Source organism: Bombina bombina, chromosome 2 (assembly GCF_027579735.1).
Source record: "Bombina bombina isolate aBomBom1 chromosome 2, aBomBom1.pri, whole genome shotgun sequence".
Taxonomy (NCBI): Eukaryota; Metazoa; Chordata; class Amphibia; order Anura; family Bombinatoridae; genus Bombina; species Bombina bombina.
This window is the reverse complement of record NC_069500.1, coordinates 852,026,188-852,039,806: the sequence shown is the minus strand read 5'-3', so window position 1 is coordinate 852,039,806 and position 13,619 is coordinate 852,026,188. Positions and strand designations below refer to the sequence as shown.

The following is a 13,619-nucleotide window of genomic DNA, read 5'->3' as shown; positions in this document are numbered from 1 at the left end:
TGTCCTAGCTAACCAAATCAACCTTATATTTAGAAAATCTTATCTTTGGTTTTATATATGGGCCAATGAGTTTTGGGTAGCACCAGACTGGATTGAATTTGTGCCTGTAAGAATAAAAATACCCCTTAACTATCTTTAACTCTTCAATTATGGTTCCTGAATCACTGTGAGATGACAAATTAGAAAAGGTTAAAGCACATTTAACTTTTTGCCCTGCAAGAGAGGCCTGTAATAATCAGTAAATCCCATGGGGACAGTAGAAACTGCATGTGCAATACCCTTACCCTAAAATCCCCCAATATTGCCTCCCGCAAATTTGGAACTAGCAATATTGTGAGCAGTTATTGAACAATATGGTATGCTAGAGAGAGGCATAATTCCTACATAGAATTATTTCCTTAGTTGTTTCCTTATTTTATTATGTTTACTCACAGGAATACTGTCATTATCAATTGAGAAGCCATGTTAGCTCATTAAAGGGACATAATACTCATATGCTAAATCACTTGAAACTGATGCAGTATAACTGTAAAAAGCTGACAGGAAAATATCACCTGAGCATCTCTATGTAAAAAAGGAAGATATTTTACCTCACAATCTCCTCAGCTCAGTAGAGTTAGTTCTGTGTAAAAAGTTATACTCCCAGCTGCAGGTAAAAAAATAAAAAAATGAAGAAATGAACAGCAGCCAATCAGCATCAACAGTGCTGAGGTCATGAACTCTTACTGTGGTTTCATGAGATTTGACTTAACTCTCATGAGATTTCATAGTAAGCTTCCTTTACCTGATTGGTGAAATAATATGAGAGTTCACGATGCTCATCCCTTCAGTTGTCCCGGGACAGACACACTAATATGCTGCTTAGAAATCCTTTACAATGGGAGGTGGCTACTGAGGATTTTTTGAGGTAAAATATCTTTCTTTTTTACATAGAGATGTTCAGTTGATATTTTCTAGTCAGCTTTTTACAGCTATGCTGCATCACTTTCAAGTGTTTAAACATTTGGGTATTATGGCCCTTTAATTATAGATCAGCATGACAACAAATTTAACAGAGGCTCAAACTTGCATTTTACAAGAATGTACTTATTTTATATTTAATACACATATTGGAGCCCAGTGTGTTCATATATGTTGGTACAGCAGTAGCTTTTCTTTAATGGATACAAATTTCAATGTATTTATTTTAGACATACCTTTTTGCTGAGCATTCAAATACCTTTTTTCCACTTTTCTAGGATTCAATGACAAGAAAAAGATCAGAATTCACCTCTTGAATGATAATTCTTAGCTGTCAGAATGGTTATGTCTCAGCTGCGACTTCTTCTCTGGAAGAACTTCACATACAGAAAACGTCAGAAGGTTTGCATCTGTTACATGCTTATCAGAGAAGATACCTTTTAACATTCTCAAATCAGTTAACTGTAGAAAATTACTAAAACATTTTGTTTTTCATATTAAAACTCTATAAACAAATGTATATTTTAGATATTAACCTTAACCATAACCTTCAGAACCCAGCACTCACGTTGGTTGATGATATATTAATAAATCATCTGTGCCAGGGTGCACGTTCCATATATTCACATATACAAGTTCCGTAATAAACCGCACTCTCTGGTCTTGTCCTTGCTGTGTCAAAACATTTATTGTGAAGTTTCAGGGTTTCCCCCTTTCTCAAACAGTTAAACACATAATGAAAGGGGGAAACCCCAATGCGTCACAATAAATGTTTTGACACAGCAAGGACAAGACCAGAGAGTGCGGTTTATTACGGAACTTGCATGTGTGTATATATATATATATATATATATATATATATATTTATCTCAGTAAATAATCAGTGAATTGAATATCATCTGTAAGCAAATTATGGGCCAGATTACAAGTGGAGTGTTAAATGTTGTTTTTGTGAAGTCAAGTTGACAGCAATGTCAACACATCAAGTTGATGAGCTTGCATTCGCATTGCTGGGAAGTATTGCGCTCATGAGAGCGCGCTTTCATAGGCTCCAATGGGAGCCTCATTCTGATACCCTCAGTGAGGGCACAGAACCTAAGCACAGCTAGCAAGCTTGCAGTAGCAATAACCAGCCACTTGTAATGGCTGGTTATTTATCGCGGGCCTGCAAATGGGCAAATTTGCCCATTTGCGGGCGCTTAATAACTTAGTGCTCCACTTGTAATGTAGCCCTATAGGTTTTTTTTTTCTTTTTTTAAATATCTTTTTAGTAGACAACCTTGTTTTGCATACATGAAATTTATACAGAGCAGTCTATGTTTTACAAATTACATTTAATTACTGCTGGAACATATAATCTATATGTTGTGACCCTTAGTTAAATTTTGGAAAAGTCTGATTACAGTTAATATTGTCCTCATATTTGACTTTCCGTTGATCTCTTTTACAGTGTATAAGACTGTATCTGCTTGTCACAGTACTAGCTTAGGTCGTAGTAATCTTGATTAGATAGCTCCAAGTATTGAGAGTGTATATAACAAGGTTCCTTTTACACGTTTTCCACTTTTCTAATAGTAATTTAAACAAGCAAAATTAAATAAATTAACTGTAACAACATTAACCTCTAGTATTGACCGCTACTAAATTGGTCAGGTAATATTGCATTAATACCAACTCTCTTCAAGTCCTGTCCACTCCGGTCCCTGGGTGATTAATTTGGTTTTGATGTCTTTGTCCAGTGTCCTCTACTTGGGGGGCAACCCTAGCTATTTCCTATGATGTCTAGGTCCACAATTGCCATTCCCCTCTGAGTTGTGCATTTTAAGGTATGTTATGTGTTCCTAAGAGGTGCTATAATTTGTTTTTGGGTCTCAATAGGCAGTGCAATTATAAATGGTTCCTATTTCTTAATAAAGTTGGTAGTTCTCAAGTTTGTCTCCTAAAGAATCTGCCTGTTCGCTGAATACTTGACGGATAATTGCATGTTTTACCATGATGAGTGTTGGGGGTCCAAACAGTTACACAATATGAGTTTCCTAGCTATAAGGATAATGTATCCTATCAGTCTTTTATGTAGTTTAGTAATGTGCTTGAGGTCTAGAAATAATACTTTCTCAAGTGTGAGTTCTGGGTATTGCACATAGTCATTATCCAGTAGGAGATCATATGTCAGAATTTTTGTAAAAGTGGACATTTCCATATAATATGAATGAGATCTGGTATTTGGTGTTGAATTTTTTTACAAGTTTGAGGTTCATTGGATCCCCACTTCTGATAATCCTTAGTGGTAATGTATGCATTATGTATAAGCTTTATATGTTCTTCCCTTATATCCATTGAGAGGGTCGTTTTTTTAACGAAGTCAAAGCTTTTTATAATTTGAGCCTCTGTGATGTTTAATTCTAGTCTGTGTGACCATTCTGCTGCCAATTGTGTTGTCAAAGTGTCACCTGGGGTTTCTTAAAGTATGTTATAAATGTGTGTTATAGATCTATTACCCTGCCTGGCCCAACTGACTATTTTATCTACTGTTGTGGCATAGTGTTCTATGTTTTGTGAGTCCATTAAACTTTGTACCTGTAGGTAGGTGAAATGTTGTTGTCTAGTTATGTTGTATGTATTAATTAGTTCTGCAAATGGGTTTAAAATATTATTATTTGGAGTTAGTAAATGATGAACTAACTTGAGCCCTTTCTGTTCCCAAATTGTAAAGGGTTTGGTACTGAGTCCTGGCATGAAATCTGGGTTACCTCTGATTGGTAGACCGTGAAACCGTTAGATGTTTGCATAACTTCTGCCAGGCCCTAATCGGGCCTATAAATGGGAGGAGTCCTTGTATCTTCTGGCTTTTTTATTCATTGGCAGATGTAGGAGAAGAGCCAAAGACCAGGTCTTAATAATCCCTTTCTCAAGAGCTGGTTCAGAAATTTTATTGGAATCTAACCACCAGTCCATTATGTATTTAGTTTGGGCTGCCAAGTTATAAAACTGAAGATTAGGGAGACCTAAACGACCTTTTTGGGGGCTTACCATCAGCTTACAGAATCCAAATCTATGCTTTTTCCCTTTCCACACAAAGTTGGTGATAAAGGAGTAAGGAGTTAAGTGTCTGTAAATCGTGTTTAGTTAGTATCAAGAAAATGGTGGAGATATAGGGGCGTGGTTACACTTAAGGGATCAGATTTAATTTTTAGGAATACAGATTTCCCCAATGTGAAAAAAGAAGTAAATAATTATTAAATGGAATTTATTTCCAATGTATGAAGTACATTCAATCCCAAAAAAGGGTTACGTAATAGAATAAACTTTATATGTGAATATAAATAAGTGGAAGAATCGTACTTTTGTCGATTTTGAAGTAATATATCATCAATAGTGATTTGCTTGTATAGAAATTATATAGTGTATATGATATATTCAATGTGTATAACGGTTAAATACCTAAAAAGTGTGGAAATTGGTCTGATTTCTGATCTGAATGGCTAAAGGTTCAAATGTGAGGTCAAATAGAAGGGGTGATAACAGGCATCATTGACGGGTACCCTGTTTAATTGGAAAGAAGGGTATGTGTTTCCGTTTATAAGAATGGATGCTGTGGGGTTTGTATAAATGACTTTGATAGCTGTTATGAAATGGCCACGAAATCCATATTTTTCTTGAACTGTGTATAAATGGTTCCATAAGACTTTGTCAAAAGCCTTTTCCATGTCGAGCATGAGTAAACATGCTTCCGGTAGGTCTGTTAGATTACCTTCTCTTCTCTGTTATAGTAGGACATGATCAATTGTAATTTGTGCAAATTGCATACTGATGACCTATGCTTTACAAATCCTGTTTGGTCAGTGTAGATTAGGGTAGGCAATATAAGGGCTAGTCTATTTGCTAAAAGTTTGGTGAATATCTTGTAGTCTGTGTTTCGGAATCATATGGGTCTGTATGAACTGGGAAGTAGTGGATCTCTACCCGGTTTTGGTATAATAGTTATGGTGGCTTTAGTGAATCTGTTGGAGAGTCTGCCCTCCCCCTGCATAATATGGTTAAATAGGGTAACTAGCTTGTTTCCAATTTCTGCCTGGAGTATTTTGAATAACTCTCCTGGCATTCTGTACGGTCCTGGGGGGTTTTCAGTCGGGAGGTTTTTGATAACATTAAGGCCTTCTATCCATGTCACTGGTGCATTTAGAATATTTATCTGGTCTTCTGTCATGTGTGGTATGTCTAGTCCTTCCCAAAAAGTAAGCTTTGGTGTTTCATCAACAGGCTGGTCATCATATAGTTGCAGTAGTTGTAATAATTGGTAAATGCTTTTTGGATTTCTGTTTCACTGGTTACTGTCTTGTCCCTGTGTTTAACTGCGAAAATTGTGGTTTGTTTGTGTGTGAGTTTGGTGATGTTTGCTAGGTACTTCCCCGTACGATTTCCAAACCTGTAAAAATTTGCTTGGGAGCATGTAAGAGAGTATATAGATTTCAGAGTTAGGAAAGCGTCTCTATTAATTTTAGATTCTTTATATTTAAGTCTGTTAGCGTTGAATGGGTTTCTTAAGTATTTATTGTAAGCATTTTTCATTTGTTTTAGGAGTAGATCCTCTTTAAGTTTATTCTTTTTGTTAATTCCTGCAGCGTATGAGGTGACTACCCCTCTGAGCACTTCTTTGGCCATTTCCCAAAAAGGAGTGGGTCATTGTTATGTTGTGCGTTAACAGTTTGATACGTCTGCCAGTGTTGTGTTAGGTATCGATATAGGTTGACATCTTTATATAGATAGTTGGGAAATCTCCATCTGACAGTAGAGGAAGTTTGTTTGGCTGTAGAAATTTGGAGGGATATTGGGGCATAATCGGAGAGGGTGATTGGGTGTATTTTGGTAACGCTAATTATATTGCATATCTTGGCCGAAACTAGGAACATGTCTATTCTTGAAAGAGTATCTTTGGATGTGGTGAGGCATGTGAAGTCCCTGCTATCTGGGTTTCTTTCTCTCCATATGTCTTTTAGACAAAGGGTATTAAGGAATTTTTTTTAAGAGTCTGGATTCTTTTTTATGATATTGAGATCTTAGAGTTGGTTTTGTGTTCGATTGCGGGTTTCTAAACCTATCTATAGGTACTTTTGGTGCTATATTCAGGTCTCCCCCAAAATAACAATGTCTACATGCATGTCCATTAATCTTTTTTGTAATTGGGACCAGAATTCTGTTTTTGTATCATTGGGATTTTCAATAAATCGTCCTTTCGGGTCGCTGTCTATGTTGGAGATTGTGTAGTTTAAGTTTTTGCAAAACAATGGCTACCCTTCTAGCTCTACACGTTTCATAGGAGGTGTGAATTACCTCTGCTACCCACATCTGTTTCAGTTTTTGGTGCTCTCGTGTATTTAGATGGGTTTCCTCTAGTATTGCTATATGAGCTCTTTGTGATTTCAAATAATTTAGGATGGCTTTTCTTTTTCTAGGCGAGGTGATACCCCCCACATTTCAAGCCATTATCTTAAGTGTGTGTTCTGCCGTAAGGTGGTGAGGGTATAGATCTCATGTAAGCATGGGTATCAAAGTATCTACTTTGTGGTGTAATAAACCTTACATTTTTATGGAGCGATACCTTTTTTCTGGGGTGTCATCACCAGCTGTTGGTGTTGTAGGGTATCCTAAGGACCGGAGTGTCAGACCAATTGTTTGCTATAAGAGATGAGACATATAGGGTTAACTAGGTATTTTGTGGATTACATAGTAAAAAAATAAAACTATCAGCAAAGTGCGAAGGCCATAGAACCTATTTTTTAGGTTTCCCATCCAGTCCCAATCAATAGGGTTAAAGCAAGTCTTAATTATTTAAGGCACAAAAGTACTTAATTACTTCCCTCCATATTTTTAGTTATGTCTGCTGAGTAATCCTGGAAAAAGTAGATATGTTTACCCTCATATTCCAGTGATGAAATTTGTCGATATGCCCTAAGAATCAGAATTTTATCTTTAAATTTCAGTTATTTTACCATCACTTGTCTTGGTGGGCCAGACAGACTGCTTTGATGCCCTGGTAGAACCACTCTATGTGCTCTCTCCGCTTCAAAAGGTGTATCTTCTTTTGGTAATTTTAACAGGCAGGGAAAAGTATTTTCAATAAAGTTTTTTCTAAATCGTCTACCTTATCCATTAGGATTTTGTTCTGTTTCTGTAGATTTATCATACTAATTGAGGTTTCATGTTGTCTGTCCTCTACATCCGTCAGTCTCTGCTCTGCTTGTGTTGAATTCTTTAAATTCTAAGTTTAGAGAGTCCACTCCAGTCTGGAGTCTTTCAATTTTTGGTAGAAATAAAGCAGAAAGTTGTGACACTATAGGATGGGTTTCTTGAAGTTCTTGGTTATCAGTTTCTGTTAGGAGACATTCTGAACCTGATATTTCAGGGTGATGTTTAGATTTCGAGGCCGAATTATCAAAGGTCTTGCGGACCTGATCCGACAGTGTGGATCATGTCCGCAAGACCTCGCTGAATGCAGAGAGCAATACGCTCTCCGTATTCAGCATTGCACCAGCAGCTCACAAGAGCTGCTGGTGCAACGCCGCCCTCTGCAGACTCGCGGCCAATTAGCCGCCAGCAGGGAGGTGTCAATCACCCAGATTCTTTAGAACGCTGCTTCATAACTGCTGTTTCTGGCGAGTCTGAAGACTCGCCAGAAACACGGGCCCACAAGCTCCATACGGAGCTTGATAAATGGGCCTCATTCTATCAGTCTGTTTCTGTCTGGGTGACATACTGTTGGTCTGTTTATTGTATGTATCATAGTTCTTGAGCATACAGAAGGATAGGTGTTAAAGGTACAGAATGTATACTTGGTCCAGATAAATATTGCTGTGGACACTGTCTTCCCCTTTCAAAATGAGTATTTCCACAAATATCAGTGTGTAGTAATTCAAACAGTTCTGGAAATATTTTTATGCGGTCTGCAAAATTCTATTAAGACCAATTGCGCCTTTTCAGCGTGGGATTGTATGCTATGGATGGGACTGCAAAGCATTCAGGGTTTACATGCTGCTTAGTAGGCTTATATTCGTAGCACTGTGTCTACCAGTTTAGGTTTGATTTTAATGGATACAAAAGAAAAAGGGGCACCTCTTTGTCTTTTGTATCCATTTCTAGAGCCTGATCGAGTGTGATCTGCAAGAAGGAGAGCAGCCCTGTATCTGGAAACTATGGAATAATCATTTTGTTGGATAATATTATCTCTGATCTGTCCTTCAATTTATTGGACTTGCATTGTATTTGTGATATTTTATATCATTTTTTATGCATTTGTGATTGATTTGATGCATTTGTGATTGATTTGATGCATTTTATTTTATATATGTATATTTGATTTTATAATTTTTTTTGGTGATTTTAGATGGTCACATTGTTCTATTTAGCAGGGAGCGCCCCCTAGCTTGGTTATTTTTATATAGGTTTGATTTTAAGTGCAGAAGCTGCTGGGGGGTTTATACACTGTGGGTCAGTGTTGATGGATACTGTTGTGAAAGAAAACTTTTGCCCTTAGCAGGGCCTGACCCCACGCATAAGTGTCCAATTGAAAATTGCCCCCATCCAACTCCTTCCTGAATATTATACTGTATCTACCGCCGTGCCCTGGATGTGAAAGAGCTGCAGCATGCAGTTGACTTCGCCTAGGAGGTCGTATGTGCTGCGTGAGGATATTACCACCATAGAAGTAGTTGTAGTCTTCCACGTGTGTCGTTCCGGCGATGGAGGCGGATTGGCTTGCCTCCAGCTGTACAACCGGGTAATTCCCAGAGTCCCGGTACAGTCTTGCACCTAGGGAGGTGTTGCTGGGCTTGTATGGAGTGGCTAGAAATGGTTTTGCGAAGGATGAGAACAGAGCTCTTCTCTCTTGCTGCCGCTTCTTAGGCCCGCCCACCGGAAGTCCTAGTTTCACTCAGCACTAAAGGTTTTAAAAGCATTTTAAATCTCATTTTGTTACCAAAACATGCATTGTTTTTCATTTCCATGATATACCTCTTTAAACACTACCAAATAATCACTTTGAGAATGTTGCAGTGGCAAAATTCTAGATCCTGCACCATACACTCCAGTCTATATGGTGACTGAAAAAAACATAATTTTCAAAGTTAAATTGCAAGAAATGCAGACATAGGGGCCGAATTATTACTGTGCAAGCGGACATGATCGGAAATTGTGGATCATGTCCGCTGCACATCGATAAATGCCGACAGCATACGCTCTGAATTTATCATTGCACCAGCGTTCTTGTGAACTGCTGGTGCAATAGCGCACCCTGCAGATTTGCGGCCGCTAGCAGGGGGTGTCAATCAATCCGATCGTATTCAATCGGGTTGATTTCTGGCGATGTCTGTTCGCCGCCTCAGAGCAGGCGAAGAGGTTATGGAGCAGCGGTCTTTAGACCACTGCTTAATAACTTCTGTTTCTGACGAGCCTTCAGTACGGAGCTTGATAAATATGCCCCATAGTAAATATTGAAAGTGTACAGCACATTTTTTGTTTACTATGTTCAACTGAGCATTTAATTGTGGATTCAAATTTGAGTTAATTTCCCTTTAGAGTATGGTGAGACATTATATTCAATAAAGCTCATTCTTGAAACTAATATGGTAGGGGAAAAACTTGCCGCAACATTGCAACTCCAAAACAGAGCAGTTCATTGAGATTTGTATTTGTCCCTTGTCATTGCAGTGGGTTGAGAGTCAGGGTTCCAGAGTTAAGAGTCAGGTTGAAAGTTTCTTTGGTGCCCTTGCAGTGCCTGCTTAAAGAGACAATAAAGTCAAAATTAAACTTCCATGATTCCGATAGAGCATGTCATTTTAAGCAACTATCTAATTTACTCTTAGCAATTTTTTTTCCTTCTCTTGGTATCTTTATTTGAAAAGCAGTAATGTATGCTTAGGAGTCGGCCCATTTTGGTTCAGCTTACATTGCTGCTTTTTAAGCTTACATTCCTTCTTTTTGAAATAAAGATACCAAGAGAACGAAGAAAATTGTACTGTGCAGCAAAAATCGTAACAAAATTCTTTACCAAAAATCGTCTTTTCTCAAAAATGTAAAATTTGTAAACAAATTACACAGGAATAAATCGTATTAAATATGCAAAGTGTAAATCATAATTTAAGTACACTGGTTGTGCAAAAAAAACATGTACTTATAAGTACTAAATACAAAGTGTAATTGTTTGTTTTTGCGAAAAATGGGCTGAACATGGGTGTTCCAAGGGCGTGTATGAAATTGTCTCTCAAATCCCAATGTAATTCTGTAAAGATTTTCACACTGCAGATCTCATAGTTTTTTCTTGCCAGTTAGCAGGTGGCAAGCTTTCATCAAAACACCCTAATACATAAACACATGCATATGAAAATTGAAGTGATTTGTAAAATATTATACGCAGAAAGCAGTGTAATAATGTAATGCGATTTATATTGGCTCCAGGATTTAATTTTTATAGGGAGATTAAACACTTTGAGATGGTAATATAAAATAATAGATCGTATATATAAAAATAACTCTGCAATATACTTTCACTATTTATTTTGTCTCCTTTATCTGTAATTCCATTCTGAAATTATGAGTTTTTCAGTTCCTGTTAGAAATGGAAGTGCAGAACACTGTTATATCCCACACAGCTATTGGCTGCACATTCTAGTGACCTATTTATAACTGTCCCTAATTGGCCACAGCAGAGAAGGGTAACCTAAGTTACAATATGTCAGCTCCCATTGTTTTATAAATAATAAAACTTTACACTTATTTTGTCAATATTTAAACAGCTAATAAAACTTTAAAAAAATACATCTACATGTTATTCTCAGACTTATCTTTTCTTTAAATGCTTCATTTTATCTAGCATTTATTTAGTGTTTAATGTCCCTTTAAAGTGCTTGCTCCCTGCTAACTTTGCTCTATGGAGCGAAGTGTTCCTATACAGCGAGCTTCATTACTTTATATAGGAGCCATCTTACCACTCTTAGGGACTGCCTCCTTTTTTACGAGGGTCAACGTAAAAAACCTCGTCTGATCTGGCGAGGTTTAGAGAATCGCCCCCTAAGTGTAATATTATACATGAATAATACAGCTTATACATATAACCTAATAGTAGTTTTATATATATTTTTTAATACTTCTGTAATACTTTAATCAGAAAGGTAATAGTTGTTTTAAATAAATATAGACTAACATTTGTTTTTTAGAACACATACAACCACAGGAAGAGAAGATTGTGACTTACTGGCATTTTAATTATTTTATTTTAAAAAAAAATATTAATAAAAAAGTATGATTTTCAGAATAATTCTGGATTTAGGGATTTATACCTGTACGACAGTGTTAGAATAAAAATATTAGAATGTACACAAAATTATATTTAAAAAAAATAAAATAAAATATGATGACTTTTTTAAACATGCTGAAGTTCAACAATCTGTAAAATTTGTCATCAAACATCTCCACGGTGTAGAAATATACAGCCAGCAATCATAAATAAATCAATATCATATTAACACTTTTTTTCAGAAACTATATCATGGTGTCCTGCATTCCAATGTTCTAAGTCTATAATGCATTCTTTGCTCATTTTGCAGACACAGTATTCATGTTGTGATTGAGTATTCAACATTGCCTAATAATTACTTATATAGTAACTAGTATCCTTTCATTTGCTTATGACTTGAGGAATAACATTAACAATGACAATATTATTATTTTTTTCTTTCTTTTTTTGGTTTTAAACGCACATAGATCATAACATTTCACTCCCTTTCTCTTATGGATGACTTAGAAAATATAGCTGTTATTATGGGTAGTGTCATTGTTATATCTTTATTGCAAATTGGAGGAATAACAGCTCCAGTCTAGGCTTTCTGTCTGCAAAAGCTAATCAATAAAATGTTATTAAATCTTTTCTACCTAGCAAGGTACATACATTTTTCTTTCATTGTGAGTTTGGCTTTTCTGGTAACGCTACACTTCCTAAAACTATACAAGTTAAAAGGCAATAAATTGTTTCTTGCAAACAAAAGACTATTGTAGAATTTCACAAAAGGGCTTTTTTTTTGTTCTATAATTTATTTTACTTAATTAGACAGCATTATTAATACTAAGTTAAAACACTGAATAATTGAGCTTGTTCTATGGTGTTTTTTAGTAAATCTTGACAGAAAGATAATTTAAGACACATCAGCGTCTACTATTTATAACATTTTATCACAAACCCAATAACTTGACTGCCGATGGCCTAGATACAAGATTTCTTTGCAAACTTTTATTGTTTGTAATTACCTTCTGTAATTCCATTTTGCCATTGTATTATCTGTTACTATATGGATTTTAAGAGCATCATTTGGCTTATTGTTTTAAAACTTTGTAAATATTTTATTAGGATTTTTATATTACTGTACATATAAAGAAAATTCAAACATAACAAAAAAGATTGTATCATGGTAGCTCTGCACGATACAAAGAAGAGAATAAGTTACATAAACCAAAATATTAATGCATACAGCGATAACAAATATTACAAAAGTAGAATACATCAATCGTGGTGTACATGAATACATTATATTAAGCAATAAATAAATCTGTGTAGTCCTAGATATTCCCACTGGGGGGGACAGTAGAAAATAGGTTAGAACAAGATTAATTACTAAAAACCACTATGCACTAAGCCACGAACAATGAACAAAGGAGATATTAGTAAAATATATATATATAATTACCTAAATTATTTTTACACAGTGAGAATATCACATTATAAAAATGTTGAACCTCTAATTTTTCATGTGAAAAAATAGCTATTAAAATAGTCCTTACCATAACTTGCCAACTGTTGTAGATAACCGCTGGGTTTGTGAGCTTCCATGCTAAGGAGATGCAAGGGGAACTGATAATAGAAGGTGAGGAACTGGGGTAAGAAAGCGTTAGTGTAGCCTTTATGCCTCCATGATCTGTTTCTTAAGAAATTTCTGAAATCTAGCAGTGAGTCTTGTAGAGTGAGGTGGTTTAACAAGACTGGAGACAATCTGGAGAAGTCTTGTAGATTAAAATGAGAGGAGGAGAGAAGTAGATCTTGTGTAGAGTGGGGATAGGTAGGAGAATATCTGCAGACAAGGACAGAGAGCAACATTATAGAGGGCCTCAAATGTTAGGGTCAATATTTTTTATTTAATTCTAGAAGCTAGGGGTATACAGTGGATTGATTAACAGAGAGGTGCAGCAGATGAGGATTGAGATCCGATTAATATAATTGTATAAGGGACAGATTGAAGCTTTTTTTACTTTTGGAAATGTGTCAGGAATTGGTCAAGGACTAGTCAGGGGTGACGTTAAGGCAACCAGCATTAGGGGTTGGGTTTGTTATATTATTGTTAATAGTATATAGTGATTTGGTGGGGTGTAGGGTCTTGGAAGCAGGGGAAAAAGTAGGCACTCAGGGTAAGTTTTCTTGGTGATATTTTGAGGTCTGTTTTTGGGGGGGAGGGGTTTAGTGGATAGTCATTAATTCTCTTTTTTGGCTTACTTTTTTCCATTGTGTCATCTCCAGTTTCCCCAATCATAGGCCACGTAACTATTTGAATGGACATGTTACCCATATGCTTCCTGAAAGTGATGTAGCATATGTGTCAAACAAATCTAATTAGAATATA

At 36.2% G+C, this 13,619-nt stretch overlaps 1 protein-coding gene across 1 annotated transcript in view; it reads left to right on the top strand.

Moving 5' to 3' along the window:
• Positions 1 to 13,619, top strand: part of LOC128649747 (phospholipid-transporting ATPase ABCA1-like) — a 2,013,556-nt gene that overhangs the window by 117,021 nt on the left and 1,882,916 nt on the right. Inside the window, exon 2 of the mRNA XM_053703184.1 lies at positions 1,239 to 1,362. Coding sequence (XP_053559159.1) covers positions 1,300 to 1,362 — 63 coding nt within the window. The 5' untranslated portion in view covers positions 1,239 to 1,299. The remainder of the gene's footprint in view (positions 1 to 1,238; positions 1,363 to 13,619) is intronic.